At 44.4% G+C, this 17,613-nt stretch overlaps 1 protein-coding gene and 1 long non-coding RNA gene across 3 annotated transcripts in view; both read right to left on the reverse strand.

The window, feature by feature from the left end:
* The window catches only part of LOC115167594 (serine/threonine-protein kinase BRSK2-like), a 178,015-nt gene extending 160,981 nt beyond the window's left edge, over positions 1-17,034 (reverse strand). For both annotated transcript variants that reach the window (XM_029722174.1, XM_029722173.1), the window contains exon 1: positions 16,534-17,034. In XM_029722174.1, the coding sequence (XP_029578034.1) occupies positions 16,534-16,624 (91 nt within the window). In that variant the 5' untranslated portion in view covers positions 16,625-17,034. The remainder of the gene's footprint in view (positions 1-16,533) is intronic.
* LOC115167595 (uncharacterized) lies at positions 11,746-12,859 on the reverse strand. Its single transcript, XR_003870513.1, has 2 exons — positions 12,756-12,859; positions 11,746-12,203 (listed from the first exon to the last, which is right to left on the reverse strand). It is a non-coding gene; the product is annotated as an uncharacterized LOC115167595 (long non-coding RNA).
* Positions 17,035-17,613: the final 579 nt, after the last annotated feature.

Below are 17,613 nucleotides of genomic sequence, written 5' to 3' on the forward strand. Positions count from 1 at the left end.
CATCCTTGGGAGCAATTTCCAAACGTCTCAAGGTACCACGTTCATCTGTACAAGCAATAGTATGCCAGTATAAACACCATGAGACCAAGCATCCGTCATACCGCTCAGGAAGGAGACACGTTCTGTCTCCTAGAGATGAACGTACTGTGGTGCGAAAAGTGTAAATCAATCCCAGAACAACAGCAAAGGACCCTGTGAAGATGCTGGAGGAAACAGGTACAAAATTATCTATAACCACAGTAAAACGAGTCCTATATCGACATAACCTGAAAGGCCGCTCAACAAGGTAGAAGACACTGCTCCAAAACCGCCATAAAATAGCCAGACTACGGTTTGCAACTGCACATGGGGACAAAGATCGAACTTTTTGGAGGAATGTCCTCTGGTCTGATGAAACAAAAATAGAACTGTTTGGCCACAATGACCATCATTATGCTTGGAGGAAAAAGGGGGGGGGCTTGCAAGCCAAAGAACACCATCTCAACTGTGAAGCACGGGGGTGGCAGCATCATGTTGTGGGGGTGCTTTGCTGCAGGAGGGACTGGTGCACTTCACAAAATAGATGGCATCATGAGGGAAGAGGAAAATTATGTGGATATATTGAAGCAACATCTCAAGACATCAGTCAGGAAGTTAAAGCTTAGTTGCAAATGAGTCTTCCAAATGGACATTGACCCCAAGCATACTTCCAAAGTTGTGGAAGAATGGCTTAAGGACAACAAAGTCAAGGTATTGGAGTGGCCATCACAAAGCCCTGACCTTAATCCTATAGACAATTTGTGGGCAGAACTGAAAAAGTGTGTGCGAGCAAGGAGGCCTACAAACCTGACTCAGTTACACCAGCTCTGTCAGGAGGAATGGGCCAAAATTCACCCAACTTATTGTGGGAAGCTTGTGGAAAGCTACCCGAAACGTTTGACCCAAGTTAAACAATTTGAAGGCAATGCTACCAAATACTAATTGAGTGTATGTAAACTTCTGACCCACTGGGAATGTGATGAAAGAAATAAAAGCTGAACTAAATCATTCTCTCTACTATTATTCTGACATTTCACATTCTTAAAATAAAGTGGTGATCCTAAGTGACCTAAGACAGGGAATTTTTACTAGTATTAAATGTCAGGAATTGTGAAAAACTGAGTTTAAATGTATTTGGCTAAGGTGTATGTAAACTTCCGACTTCAACTGTACATGCACATTGACTCTGTACCGCTACCCTTGTATATAGCCTCGCTATTGTTATTTTACTGCTGCTATTTAATTATTTCTTACCTTTATTTTTTACTTTTTTTTCTGTATTTTTCTTAAAACTGCATTGTTGTTCAAGTGCTTGTAAGCATTTCACTGTTGTATTCGGCGCATGTGACAAAAAACATTTGATTTGATTTGATGAGGATCGCCACAGGAAAAGATGTCCCAGAGTTACGTCTGCTGCAGAGGATAAGTTCATTGGAGTTACCAGCCTCAGAAATTGCAGCCCAAATAAATGCTTCACAGAGTTGAAGTAACAGACACATCTGAACATCCACTGTTCAGAGGAGACTGTGTGAATCAGGCCTTCATGGTCGAATTGCTGCAAAGAAACCAATATTAAAGGACACACACACACACGCACACACGCACACAGAAATACACCAAATACACAAACACACACACACACCTGCATTTAGTATAGTAACCATGGTTACTGAGGGCAACGCAGAAAGAATAGGCCCACAAATGATGCATTGCAATCAAGTCCCCTTTTCCTAATGCCCTAGCTGTGTTACTGGGCCAGCCAGGAATGCGACATATATTACCATGCATCCAGATCACAGGAAATCTGCGCAAGGATACAGTGAGGACAAATGTATCATACACACACACATAGTTGGACTGCTATGAAGTGATGCTGTTGCTATGCAGTGGGTGGTTTGGCTGGTGTGTGTGTGTGTGTGTGTGTGTGTGTGTGTGTGTGTGTGTGTGTGTGTGTGTGTGTGTGTGTGTGTGTGTGTGTGTGTGTGTGTGTGTGTGTGTGTGTGTGTGTGTGTGTGTGTGTGTGTGTGTGTGTGCCCGCAGAGACTCTGCAGACACTGCTGTAATGCAGCATGCAGCACTGCAGCCCATTGCTCCACTCACACCACAGACTGCAGGTTACTGCTCTCCTACTGCTGCACTCCCTGGGAACACTGCACTAGAGGACACACTCTCTGTGTGTGGTCATGGATTGTGCGGTTATGGAGATATATTACACAGACACACACACACACATACACACATACATACACACATATGGCCAGAGAATGTGCCTGGTAGCAGTGGTGCCTGTCATCATTACCAGTAAAGTGGGCATAATGGTGATTCTCACGCCTCGTCACCCGCCCCCTAATCTGATTATGCCACATGATTGGATGTTTGTGCTGGGGCCACGGGTCTCCGGGCTCTGCACATGCTGCCACTCACGGGCCATCTGGGAGGATGCCTCTGGCGAGGCAGGCAGGGGTCCTGACAGCACACAGAATACAGGCCATCTGTGTGGACGACTCAGCTTTAGTGTGTGAGTCCTGGAAAAGAAAAGTGAGCTCACAGTTCTGACTGTCTCTGGGTAGTACTTGCCCTCAGCCACAGATCAGCTTACCCACCCAGAAATGCCAAGTGTAACCATTGGGGGTTAATGCTAAACTGACCTCAGATCAGTGTCTATGGGCAACCTCATCTTACTGCTTCGGGCTTAGCCAGGCTTTGGCCCTCTGTGGTGGCTAGCTTGGCTATCCATTCAATAGTTAGTGTTAAAAAGTGACGTTTTTTTCTATCCATTTCAATGGCATAGATAACTTTCCATTCAATGATGTATATACAAATCATTGTTTCCATCTCTATTGAGCTCTATGGAAATGCTCTCCTTATGTGTCAGCTAAATGCTATGGGGATGTGACATGATGCCCAAGCTGCTCTAGAGCACAAATGATCAGGCCCTTTTCAAAAGAGGAGGCAAGAATCTGGTTGTGTCGCTAGTGGCCTTCATATGAGATGGCGACGACAAAAAAATCCAAAGCGCTAAGAAATTAACTTTCTGTGTGGTATGGCTCAGACAGAGCGAGAGAGTGAGTGAGGTAAAGCAGCTCTTCAAATTATAATTTCCCCGCCCGCTTGACTCTGCTCATGGACGGCACAAGTGCTGACTCATGGGAAAAGTACAGATTGCTTTTGGAATGGGATGAGTACCCAAACGAAGAGATAAAGACAGGAGGGAGCGGAGAGAGAGCTGACAGAGAGAGGATAGAGCGAAGGAGCAGAGAGAGGGAGCAGAGAGAGAGAGAGAGAGCAGAGTGAGAGATAGCAGAGGGAGGGCCTAGGAGGATTTGTGCTCAATTTCATTACGTTTTTGGCTGAGGGAAGGGGTCTGCAGAGCCATAAGGGGCTTATCTGAAGCCATAACCCATTTTATTAACAGCTATTGATTGAGCCTTTCAATTGGTCCAAGTTAAATATGGCTGTATTAGCCGTAGATGGGCTTTCTGTATTAGCGGTGGAGGTACTGTTAGCTATCTGTGTTAGCCGTGGATGGGCTATTGGCTGTTGGCTATCTGTGTTAGCAGTGGTTGGCCTGAACTATCAGGCCTGCCAGGGTGGGATGGATTAGAGTGGAGAACGCCGATTAACTGCTGAGTCAGGGAGGCGTTTGCCAAATCGGGAGACTACAAAGCTAGCATCAGCTAGGGTTGCTACGGGTAACACATGAACGTTTAGTGCGATGCTAACAGGGTGTGAGTAGCATAGTAGCTAGCTAAAAACGAGCTAAAAACAAAACTTCCTTTACAGTACAGTAGATTCACACCAACAACCACCAAGTGATCTTAATTGCTAGCAGGGTAAGTACCTCTCCCTTTTACTCGTTGGCAGAGCAGAGGCTTTTTCACGTACAGCAGCAGTGTCAATGATTCACATGGACAGAGTCTTGTGCTGCAGTTACCTACATCTGATCCTCTTAAGTTCCTCTGTCTCCTACAGAAACCTGTGGAGGTGACTGACAACACAGCATACTGTGAATACTAAGTCATTCATGAAAGAGGGTAGGTGAATGCACACGGACCTATGCAGGCGCACACACAAAGAAACACACACACACACACATAATAGAATGCACATACACACGCAGGCTACACACTCCTATTTCACACGCTAACAAATGCACACACACAAACACACAGTAGCGCTTGCACCCACTAACAAATGTGTTGCTCTGCGGTGTTGCGGAGTTGATTAAACCTCTGGCTAGCCAATAATAAAGACAATTGACCCAGGATAAATACGGCACACGTCCCCGTACATAAATGACAGGAGAGGTAATGAACTTCACAGGAGAGAGGAGGAGAAGAGAGGAATGGAATCTCCAAGTAGCTGACAGAACCCCCCCCCCCATCTGTCAGGTTCTATAGGGAGAAGCACACACACACACGCACACACACACACACACATCTCAAATGATAGCTTATTTCCTATATAGTGCAGGTTTATAAGGGTCAAAGGTAAGTACCTGGTAAAGATAGAGTAGCCATCAAACAGCCTTTTCCCACTGAGTTTGATGGGCAGTTTCTGGAAAGTTTCTGCTCACACATATTGTCCCAACACTAACACTTCTAATAAACACGCCATCAAGCCCATGATTAGATAAAGCAGGTGTGTTGGTGCTGGATTATTCCAGGACCAGGAGGGAAGAACACTACCGTAGAGGGTTAAGAGGCAATACACACACCTCTTCACACACCCCAAAGCTGCAGTGTGAATATTTCAGGGAGTGTGTGCTAAGTAGCACCTAGGGCAACTTGTTAATGAGGAAATGCCATGGGCAAGAGACTGAAAACCCAGACCTGACTGTAATGATTGTGCTAGCTGAGGGCAGCCATGGAACCGTGTGTGTGTGTGTGTGTGTGTGTGAGTGAGGGGGAGAAATAATTGAATCAAACTAATAACATCTCTCCGTCTTGCTGGAGAGATGATAAACACCCTTTGTTCTTTCCCGTTCCCAAGATATCAAAGATTTCTCATGTGTTGAGAGAAGTTTTTTTCTTGCCTCATACATTTTTGCACTTCTAACAACCTCTATAATAATCCTCTTTCATCCTGCTGACAAGGACTGATAATGACACACACACACACACACACACACACCACAAATAGTGAATGTGTATTTTTCATAAACCTAGACATATCTGGTTCATTACCATTACGTAACCATAAACTTATTAGAGCATTGCAGCTTTCACAAGCCATTCAGAACCATTCATCTTACAGCACATCGCAAGGTAAACATTTCCCCCTGTAATTCTCACGCATGCTCTTAAACCACATAAAGCCTCACCACCGAGACCTCACCGCTACCGGAGACTGACATGTCCTGATGAGAATGACACAAGCTCTGCTGAGACTAAAGGATGTCCTAATATGAACACTGTATTTCACAACATATAGAGGAAATGCATGAGGTTAAAAGAGGCAGTTTGGTTGTGTCCTGTTCCACGTTCCAACTCCTGGTCACACTAACAGAGGTTTCTGTGTAGACTCGTCTACACACACTCATGTTCTCTCTCTCTCTCTCCACCCTCATGCCCTCAAGAGTCAATGCTCATGATCAGTCCCTTCGGGGTGCGGAAGAGCACATGATTTTCCAAGATTTTCACAAGATCATCGCTCTCTCTCTTTCCCTCAATCCCTCTTATCTTTCCCCTCTCTCTCTCCGCCTCCCTCTTGAAGCCAAAGGTTAAAGATAGGAGAGGATGGTGGGGTCTTGTGTTTGAATCGGGTTTTATAGAAAAGGACAGTAGGGAGAAGATAATATGGCTGAGAAAGGGGAATTATCTCCTTGGGTTAATGAGATCGAATTATCAGCCTGCACCAAAATCAACGATCCAAAGACTGGAATTCAGAAAAAGTACTTACCCTGCCTACCTATCTGAGAGGTGTGTGTGTGTGTGTGTGTGTGTGTGTGTGTGTGCGTGCGTTCGTGCGTGCGTGCGTGTGTGTGTGTGGGTGGAGATTCTGGGTAACCTTTTACTGCAGTGGGCCAAATTAGGGTCACATAGCTCAGGCAAGCCCCTCAGGCAGAGTCGAGAAAAAGGCAGGGGCCGCAGAGAGAAAGAGAGAGATGGAGGGAGAGAGAGAGAGAAACATATACAGTATATTCAACCATCCAGCCAACCAACAAGGAGAGGGAGAGCATTCCCCAGGTTACCGTGGAAACCAGCCCACTTGACTGAGAGAGAAGTACAATCCAATAATTTATATTATTAGCCCTGTCTTTGCCAAAAGGCAGTCCCTCCAGGATTCCGCGATTGCGAATTTTTTGGGCAAAATCAACAATTCCCTGCATATTATGCGAGGGCTTGCATGTTTGACCAATCACCGCACTATTTCCACATAAAACAGTCAAATCATCGCAATATTATCGCATACAACTGACCCATCCCCACAGTACAAAAAGAGGGCTCACAATTTCAACCAATTAAATTGTGTCGAAGTTTTTGGTATAATTTTCCCGCACAGTACACTGGTAGAAATAAATACGATTCCGAAATGCAGTCCCTTTCGTAATGCGCGCACACACACACCGAGAGCAAGGGACTGCACACACCTCTGCAGCCGGCTGATAATGAAGCTGTATCTCAGGCAACCCAAACACCTCCATCTGGGCAGATGATCCCCTCTCTCCCCCTCCCTCTCCTCCTCTGGGACCCTTCAGCCTTTAGGCGCATCCATGGGTAAATTACAGTCTGTCTTATGAGCACAGAGTGATCCACAGAAAGGGATACATATATGCTCACCAAACCAACACTTCATGATGCCCTTATATACAGGAGAAGCCAATGCTTCCTGGTTACTTCCCACAACACAACTGGAGATGGTCAATACATCCGCCAGAGATCACTTCACTTCTGAGGGAAACACTGTAGAGGCTAGAGAGGAAAGAGGAGAGGGGAGTACGGAAGTAGGCCATGGTGAGAAGAGAGTTAGAGTGTGGAAGAGACGAGAAAGGAGAGAGAGGCTACAGGAGAGTGAGAGAAGAGATGAAGGGAGAGACGGGGTAGTGATAGAGTGTGGGAGAGGGGGGCAATGGCAAGCAAAGGATAGAGAGAGGGGGTAAGGGCGGGTGGGAGAGAAGGAGAGGGGAGGAGAGGAGGATATAAAAAGCTTGGCGGCTGCGGTCTCGCTGTGATCTCCAGGATGGAAAGCATGGCCATTGTCAGAGGAGAGATGAAACCATGACAACCATCCCCACTGCTGCTGCCCGACACACACACACAACACACACACGCACACAACACACACACACGCACGCACACACACACACACACGCACAGACACACACACACACACACTGCTGGACACTTAGCAAATGAGGACCAAATATGAGGCTGGAAAGCCTGCGTTAAAAGAGGCTCCAACTCTTACAGATGAAAACACACAGACTAATTGTTCTGAGTCTGCCCAGCAAGACAGCTCTTCTTGGCAAAACGCCTCCAGGTTGGCCCCTGTAGAAAAATCACCCAGCAATCCCATTCCAAAACCTGCCATTCATTTTAACCATTCAGCGTTGCCGAACACTAATTTAGGAGCACCACAATAAACCAAGATTCTATTGTTTACCATTGATTTATATTTGAAAAAATTACAACCATGGATTGAGTCCTTACTTTTAAGAAAGCATTGTGTGCATGTTGAATAATGATATAGGCCCCCTGGATGATCTCAATATCAATCATTGTAATCTTATAGGAGGGTAGGAGAGGTGCTGGGTTTCTCATTTGAGGTAGAAAATTGAATTAGGCTAGAAGGCTTCCTGTTTAAATCCTGGCCCCTTGGGGTTCCACATAAGCTCTGTGTGTGATACGCACGCACGCACACAAACACACACACAAGCACGCACAAACACACGTCTCTCCCCCTGTGACGACATATGGGCTTCTCTGTTCTCTCTCTGCAGACGCAGCACATGGGAATTCTATTCATAATAACAGCCATCAACAACCTCAGTCAGCCTCACAGTCGCGCTAGAGCCAGCCCAACACGCGCACGCACACACACACACACACAATAAGAAATAAGAAACAGGGCTCCAAGTGCAAAGGATGCATACGAAGGACAGCCAGAAATAATAACACACATTGTCAATGGTCTAAATATACACACACGCGCTCTCTCTTTCTGTCACGTCTCGTGTGAAGACGTGCGCACCGTCACACACACACACACACACACACACAGAGAGTCGTTCAGCAGCGTTCCTGCTTGCGGCCCAGCTCTGCTTTAGATTCACTCCAGTATGCGGAGTCATAGTTGGAGTGGACACTGGAGCCCTGGAGGGGACAGGGTCGAACAGACGGCACAAGCTCGACACACGTGGCATGCCTTTTACCCAAAGAACAGGGGGGTGGGAAGAACAGAATGGCTGAGAGGGGTGGGGTCGCTAGCGGAGACTGGAGATGTTGGACTGCTAAGGGAAGCTGGGACGTCGCTTACCCAGGCCAGAGAGCATTGTGGTGGGGAGAGAGGACTAGATGAGAGAGGGGTGGAGCGGATAAAAAAAAAAGCTACCCGTTTTCTTGTCACATACACTGGATAGGTGAAGTTTGTGTTATTTGACAGGGTCAGCCGTAGTAGTACGGTGCCCCTGGAGCAAATTAGAGTTAAGTGCCTTGCTCAAGGGCAATTCGACAGAATTTTTCACCTCGCTCAGGTATTCAAACCGGCAACCTTTTTGGTTACTGGCCCAACGCTCTAACCGCTAGGCTACCTGTCACCCTGAGCACCTATGAGAACCTATGGTATACAAGGACACAGGTACAGAAGGTGACCCGAATGGATACGTTCATAAGGGAATGGAATGATGTAATGCCACTAGCAGCTCTCCATGACCAATCAAATGCAATGCAGTGCAAGAGCCAATGCTAATACATGCCAATGATTCCAGGGATTATGAACCAGGTTCCCGGAGTTGTTTTGTTCCCTCCAGTAATGTGGAAAATGACTAGTAGGGTTACACAGTAAGTCATTAGCATAGTTCTCTACTTACTATGTAACCCATTGCATATCAATGTAAAGCCTTCACATAAATATGGTAATGAGACCAGAGTACGGGTACCAACTGCTGTTTGACCTCGCTAACTTGCATGGTCATATAGGACTGTGTCCCTCTCCCTCGTCCATAGTACTGTAAACAGCAGTGACTTTGGAGTGAGAATTAAAGTGTGTGCGTGTGTGTGTGTGTTACAGTAGGCTACTGTGTGAATGTACACCCGAATGCTTGAGTTCTATATTGATGAACGCAGTTCAACACAGGCAGGCCATGTCACCCTCACCTCTATACAGCCCTGGAAGTGGTTGAGGTAGATTTGAACTAGTTACTGAATGAACAGAACGTGACAGGGCTCCTATTGCAAAGGATGCATATGAACGACAACCAGAAGTCCGTATAAAAAAACATTTGCGACATTAAGCAGCCAAGACAAAATTGGGAATAATTAGGGAGTGAACGTTATTAATACAGATTAAATGGAGAAAATCGGACCTCTCAGCAAAATACACACAACCGTGACAAATTTTATTTGTCACATGCGCTGAATACAACAGGGGTAGGCCTTACAGTGAAATGCTTACTTACGAGCCCCTAACCGGCAGTGCAGTTCCCAAAAATATGGATAAGAATGAGAGATAAAAGTAACAAGTAATTAGAGAGGAGCAGTAAAAAATAAGAATATATACAGAGGGGGTGCCGGCACTGAGTCAATGTGCGGTGGCACCGGTTAGTTGAGGTAGTATGTACATGTAGGTAGAGTTAATTAAAGTGACTATGCATAGATGACAACAGAAAGTGGCAGTGGTGTGGAGAGGGGGGGGGGGGCAATGTGAATAGTCTGGGTAGCCATTTGACTAGATGTTCAGGAGTCTTATGGCTTGGGGGTAGAAGCTGTTTAGAAGCCTCTTGGACCTAGACTTGGTGCTCCGGTACCGCTTGCCGTGTGGTAGCAGAGAGAACAGTCTATGACTAGGGTGGCTGGAGTCTTTGACAATTTTCAGGGCCTTCCTCTGACACCGCCTGGTATAGAGGTCCTGGATGGCAGGAAGCTTGGCCCCAGTGATGTACTGGGCTGTTCGCACTACCCTCTGTAGTGCCGTGCGGTCGGAGAACGAGCAGTTGCCATACCAGGCAGTGATGCAACCAGTCAGGATGCTCTCAATGGTGCAGCTGTGGAACCTTTTGAGGATCTGAGGACCCATGCCAAATCTTTTCAGACTCCTGAGGGGGAATAGGTTTTGTCGTGCCCGCTTCACGACTGTCATGGTGTGCCTGGACCATGTTAGTTTGTTGGTGACGTGGACACCAAGGAACTTGAAGCTCTCAACCTGCTCCACGCTCAGCCCCATCGATGAGAATGTGAGCATGCTCGGTCCTCTTTTTCCTGCAGTCCACAATCATCTCCTTTGTCTTGATCATGTCTAGAAGTTATTTTCGGTCATAAGAGACGGTAGCGGCAACATTATGTACAAACATTATGTACAAAAATAGTAAAAGAATAAGTTACAAACAACGCAGATAAACGAACAAAAAACACAATCAGTTGGGGGCGAGTAAAATGTCTGCCTTCTGCTCCGGCGCCATTTTAACAAAAATGTGGAATTCTTTGGGGTCACTTAGAAATGTCCTTGTTTTCCATGAAAACATACATGAAATGAGTTGCAAAATTAATAGGAAATATAGTCAAGATGTTGACAAGGTTATAAATAATGATTTTTAATTGAAATAATAATTGTGTCCTTTAAACGTTGCTTTCATCAAAGAATCCTCCATTTACAGCAATTACAGCCTTGCAGACCTTTGGCATTCTAGTTGTCAATTTGTTGAGGTCATTTGTTGAAAACATTTCACCCCATGCTTCCTGAAGCACCTCCCACAAGTTGGATTGGCTTGATGGGCACACTAGGGTTGAGATCCGGTAATTTTAGACAGAATACCAGCTGACTGCTTCTTTCCTAAATAGTTCTTGCATAGTTTGGAGCTGTGCTTTAGGTCATTGACCTGTTGTCGGAGGAAATTGGCTCCAATTAAGTGCCGTCCACAGGGTATGGCATGGTGTTGCAAAATGGAGTGATAGCCTTCCTTCTTCAATATCCCTTTAACCCTGTACAAATCTCCCACTTTACCACCACCAAAGCACCCCCAGATCATCACATTGCCTCCACCATGCTTGACAGATGGCGTCAAGCACTCCTCCAGCATCTTTTTATTTTTTCTGCATCTCACGAATGTGATCCAAACACAAGTTTAGATTCATCTGTCCATAATACTTTTTTCCAATCTTCCTCTGTCTAGCGTCTTGAGTTCTTTTGCCCATCTTAATCTGTTCTTTTTAGTGGCCAGTCTGAGATATGGCTGAGACGTGACTACAGAGGTGCTACATACACTCACTCAAAACACAATATCCCATAACCCACAGGTGGAAAACATGCTACTTAAGTATGATCCCCAATTAGAGACAACGATTACCAGCTGCTTCTAATTGGGCATCATACAAATCACCCAAACATTGAAAAACTAAACTAGAACCCCACACAGAAAATATAAACTAGATTAACCCCCCAGTCACACCCTGACCTACTCTACCATAGAAAATAAAAGCTTTCTATGGTCAGGACGTGACACAGTATTATCGCGGTGTTGTTAAAATGTGCTGGAAATGTTAAAAAAAGTACTGATACACACACTGAAATAATTTCACCAAGTTTTATATTGAAATCCAACAAACAACAAATAAAATTAGCAGCACTATGCACTTTTTGTGTGCATAAACATTAAAATAATAACATTAACATTAAAGATGGCACCATGTGGCCATGAGAGGTAAAAATTTCCCTTGTGCAGCTTTAAATGAACACAACCTTAAGTAAGCAAATCAAATAAACAAACAACAAATACAATTAGCAGCACTCACTTTGTTGTGAGGCACGGCAACATTCATCAGCCTCAGAAAGCCAGGCCTCTCAAGAATTTGAAATGGCATCATGTCCTTTGCAAAGTAATATGAAAGGGCTGCAGTGAGGTCCAGAGCATTTTTTGATGTGGGTGCATAAGCAGCCTGCCTTTTAAATGCTTGATCGAGAGTCTGTGTCACAACTGAAGTTGAGGAGCGACCGGTAGCATCACTGGGTTTACCTGCTGCACGCCCACTCTGTAAACAAGGGAATAGCATTATTAATGTATTATTATTATTATTGGTGTTGTTACATTATAATCATTATTATTCACTTAGACTGTTTGTGTGTGTGCGTGTATCTTCTGTGTTGCATTTGAGTATATGCAATGACCCCATGCACAATTTACATAAATTCAAATGAGTCTTAAGCAGACAGTGATAGTAATTGCAATGAGCCCAACAATTAACATAAATACAGGAGTCTTGTATATAGGAGTCTATAGTGTTTCTCCTGTTGGAACACTTTTACAACCAAGTCGACGTCTGCCGGATTTTAAATGAACAAAATATGTTGGTTGGGTGACTAAACTACATAACGTGTTATCGTGTGCAATGGGCGAATAGAGTCTGCAGACACACGACGCATACAGCAGCAGAACAACGTGTAGTGTTTTTACAAGAGTAGGTAACACTGAAAGCTTCAGTTTACATGATTGACGAGCTATTAGCAAGTTAGACAGACAAACCGTGACATTTTCCCCCAGTCCGAAGTCCCCACATCAATCATTGAGCTAAAAGTTAACTTACCTTGCATTCCCGATGAAGTGGTGGTCACGAGATTTGAAGTGTTGCCCCCTTTCGAAGCAATGTTCTGCAGACAGGGTGACCATCTTCGATTAAGTTTCCCTCAGCACTCTTGTAAAAATCCAAAATACGACCACACTTCAGATTTGGTCCTCTTAGAAGGCTGAAAAATCTCCCGAGCGCTGTCACTGCCTTCCACCATGTTTTCACACAAAACAAATCCCATGTTGCATGCTGCGCCTGCGTCAGACTTTTGCTAACTTTGGTTGATGCTGGACAGCATTTACCGGGAGTTTTTCAAACCGTGGTAATCAAACACGGTTTTAATGATAATTAAAATTTGAAACAGTAATACTAATTGTTGGGAATTTTACCGTGGTTTATCGTGAAACTGGTAACAGTTTCAACCCTAGGTAGGCCTATGGCGTACCCTCTCATACCCCCTCAATTCGAGTCCTGGTTTTAAATTAACAGCCCTTCACTGACACTGAGGTAGTCTATTTAAAGAGTGCATGGTGGGTGGAGGGATTTACCGCCAAATCTATTTACAGTACCATTTAAAATTTGGACACACCTACTCATTCAAGGGTTTTTCTTTATTTTTACTATTTTCTACATTGTAGAATTATACTGACATCAAAACTATGAAATAAAACATGTGGAATCATGCAGAATCATGCCGTAACCAAAAGTGTAGATTTTTGATTCTTCAAAGTCGCCCCCCTTTGCCTTGATGACAGCTTTGCACACTCCTGGCATTTTCTCAACCAGCTTCACCTGGACTACTTTTCCAACAGTCTTGAAGGAGTTCCCACATATGCTGAGCACTGCTTTTCCTTCACTCTGCAGTCCAACTCATCCCAAACCATCTCATTTGGGTTGAGGTCGGGTGATTGTGGAGGCCAGGTCATCTGATGCAGCACTCCATCACTCTCCTTCTTGGTCAAATTTACATTTACATTTACATTTAAGTCATTTAGCAGACGCTCTTATCCAGAGCGACTTACAAATAGCCCTTACACAGCCTGGAGGTGTGTTGGGTCATTGTCCTGTTGAAAAACAAATGATAGTCCCACTAAGCGCAAACCAGATGGGATGGCGTATCACTGCAGAATGCTGTGGTAGCCATGCTGGTTAAGTGTGCCTTGAATTCTAAATAAATCATACACCATGTCACCAGCAAAGCACCCCCACACCATCACACCTCCTCCTCCATGCTTCACGGTGGGAACCACACTTGCGGAGATCATCCGTTCACCTACTCCGCGTCTCACAAAAACACAGTGGTTGGAACCTAAAATCTCACATTTGGACTCATCAGACCAAAGGACAGATTTCCACCGGTCTAATGTCCATTGCTCGTGTTTTTTGGCCCAAGCAAGTCTCTTCTTATTATTGGTGTCCTTTAGTAGTGATTTATTTTCAGCAATTCGAACATGAAGGCCTGATTCACGCAGTCTCCTCTGAACAGTTGATGTTGAGATGTGTCTGTTACTTGAACGCTTGCTGGTAACTCTAATGAACTTATCCTCTGCAGCAGATGTAACTCTGGGTCTTCCTTTCCTGTGGCGATCCTCATGAGCGCCAGTTTCATCATAGAGCTTGATGATTTTTGCGACTGCACTTGAAGAAACATTCAAAGTTATTGAAATTTTCCAGATTGACTGACCTTCGTGTATTAAAGTAATGATGGACTGTCATTTCTCTTTGCTTATTTGAGCTGTTCTTGCCATAATATGGACTTGGTCTTTTACCAAATAGGGCTATCTTCTGTATACCACCCGTACCTTGTCACAACACAACTGATTGGCTGAAATGCATTAAGAAGGAAAGAAATTCCACAAATGAACTTTTAACAAGGCACATGTGTTAATTAAAATACATTCCAGTTGACTACCGCATGAAGCTGGTTGAGAGAATGCCAAGAGTGTGCAAAGCTGTCATCAATTCAGTAATCTGGCTTACTTTGAAGAATCTTAAATATAAAATATATTTTGATTTGTTTCACACTTTTTTGGTTACTACATGATTCCATATCTGTTATTTCCTAGTTTTATGTATTCACTATTATTTTACAATGTAGAAAATAGTCCAAATAAAGAAAAACCCTTGAATGAGTAGGTGTGTCCAAACTTTTGACTGGTACTGTATATAGCAGCCTACAGCGTAATTTAGTCTGTGAAAGGCCTACCTCTTATTTCTTGAATAGGAAGAAAGAGGCTCAAACACAAAGCTCTCTTGTTGTTAGTAGTTTAATTAAAATTAAGATGGTTTAAATGTATTATGCCTACTCGAATTTGCCTACTTTCAGCACCCTGAGCTGTCCATTTCCAATTGATTTTGCCGTGACTGCTGCTTCAGGTTTCAGCACCACAATGTAAGTTACTCCAATCTGGCTTATTGTGAGGTCAATAACTCTGGTAAATGCAACATGGCCAACACACATATTGGTTTTATTCAAATCAATTATAGTAGTAGCAAGCTAAAACAAAGTTGCCCTCCGGTCCTCTTGCTCATCTTCCACCTCTCCTTCTCAAACTAAACAGTACATAGGCAGTAAACTAGTTCGCATGCAAGATAATGCATTTTTTGGGCTAGAACTAATCCAAAATTATTTTTGAAAATAATTATTTGACTCTCCTCCTGAACTGCCACTGTAGGCTTAAACAGCACCGCATTGGTTAGACAGCACAGACAAATTGTTTTGATCAGCAAGAGCTCAAGGTTGGAATATCCATTGCAGTGTGTAATGCAGCCTTGTTTTATTTACACCATCCCAGCAGCCATTTTAGAATTATAACTTTGCTTTGTGCCTCTCTGAGCATGCACTTTGTAGCCTATAGCCTATAGGCTATGGATCTTTTGATCGTTCAAAAAAGTAGCCTATAGCCTATGACAGTGGTACCCACATGACAGTGGTAACCACATCATTGCCTAGTCGTTTTGGGGATGCTGTGCCTCCCACATAGTCTATTTATTTGATTCAAAACTGCTTTAGCCAGATACAAATAGGGTATCAGGAAATCACTAGACTACGTCAATCTTTCGTTAATAAAAACAAAATTCACCACATGCGTGTAGTTTGGGATTTAAAAAAAATCGAAATTGCAGCAGCAATTGCACGGATAGGTGCTAGTGCTTGTCATTGCAGGGACTGACAGAGAAGTAGGCTTGTGTAGTGCAGTAGCTTGCCCTATCTTATTTTGCAAAGATCCGCGCAGACTTCCCCAAAGCAGCATTGTAACCGACAAATGTGCGCTATGTTGGAAGACAGCGACACTCTGCAAGGTAACAGACCCACAACATGCAACATTGGGATACCACTTACCCGTTGTCCGGCAATGAGGATTAAAGGGACATTATTATTATTATATTTCAATAATCACACGTAAGCCGTGTGAACTACATGCAGCCCAACCGTAGCCAGCTGACTAGGCTATAGGGCGGACCAGTGTATTCCCTTTTATTAGAAAGTGGAATTTTAAGGATAATCCACAACAGACATTGAAATGCACAGTCCCACTGACTGAAAGCTCTCAACCCCGATTGATGCAATGAGTCAAAAGCAATCAGTGGGAACTAGAAGCAACCAGCCCGCACGTCTGTGATGCAACCTAAAACAAATCCATCCAACCCACAATAACCTACAGAGTAGCCCATATGTCCTAGCCCATGTCAGCATAACCCATAAAAGACAAACCAGTGCTTTCATTGACAGCCAGCAACCGGGAACGATAGGCTACACATCATCCACGGCTAGACAAGACTAACAAGGACTAACCTGTCTGTCCTTTGCCGAGGGTCTTTTCCAAACGATAAGGTCCCACATAGTTCATATAGTGTGCGCTGTTGTCTTTGCCAGAAGATGACATTTTGTGGGAATTTAGTAAAACGTCTCGCAGGATAATAAATACAATTCAAAATGCTCCTTTCAAATCAACGGACACCGTAGGTTATTCCAAAGCGCAGTCTGCTGCCGCTCTCCCTTTGGCCTCCTCCTCCTCTCTCTCGCCTCACGCAGATGGTCGGTGGGATTCTCTCTTCTCCGAGTCCCTTTCTAGCCTACGTCGTTAGTTCACTCTCCTCCGTCTCTCCCTCCTTCTTTTCACTGCTGAAATGTAGCGTCTTTAAATCTGGATAACATGGTGTTCTTTTCGTCCGTGTTCGTGCTGTGGAGAGGAAGCAAGGCGCAGTGAGCACAGTTTTGGCACAACCCGTTGACGGGGAAATCTAACCGGATAGCATTTTAGTGCTGACTGACGCCAACGTCGGAGCTGTAGGACTACGCATGCGCACAGCGCGCAACGCAGGGGCTGGTGGTTTTTGAGGGAGTTCTATTACTCTGGCCCGGGTTTATCCGGGCGAAAGCGGGGAGCGAGGAGCGCTCTCCTCAACTCAAACAGTAATCTGTGTTTGCGCTGCTCGGTCATCTTATCTACAAGGGAGCATTGTACATCATCCAGACACATGCAACATCTATTTTCCATCAAATAAATGTTAGAAATGTCTATCTATTTTTCACTGGGAAGGCAGATAAAGCGTTTATAGGAAAACACAGAATCCTCATCACACCACTTTTGTTTTGAGCAGACTTCGCGGTCGGCCAGAGCGTTGCACCTGGCTCACGCCGGGAGGCAGCCCGCTTACAAAACGAATGCACATTCAACCGGTTTAAACTCCTTCAACCGGTGTAACCCAGGCCAGATAAAGGAATCCCTTCATTTAATTCAGGTCGAAGTGACAGGATAGCATTATGGTGAATCGGCGCATTAGCCTCCTAGTATTTTCCAAGCATGTTTGTAAATATTCACAAAATTGATTAACATTGACAAACCAACTATATAATAGAATAGTGACCAGC

This window comes from Salmo trutta, chromosome 29, assembly GCF_901001165.1.
Source record: "Salmo trutta chromosome 29, fSalTru1.1, whole genome shotgun sequence".
NCBI lineage: Eukaryota > Metazoa > Chordata > Actinopteri > Salmoniformes > Salmonidae > Salmo > Salmo trutta.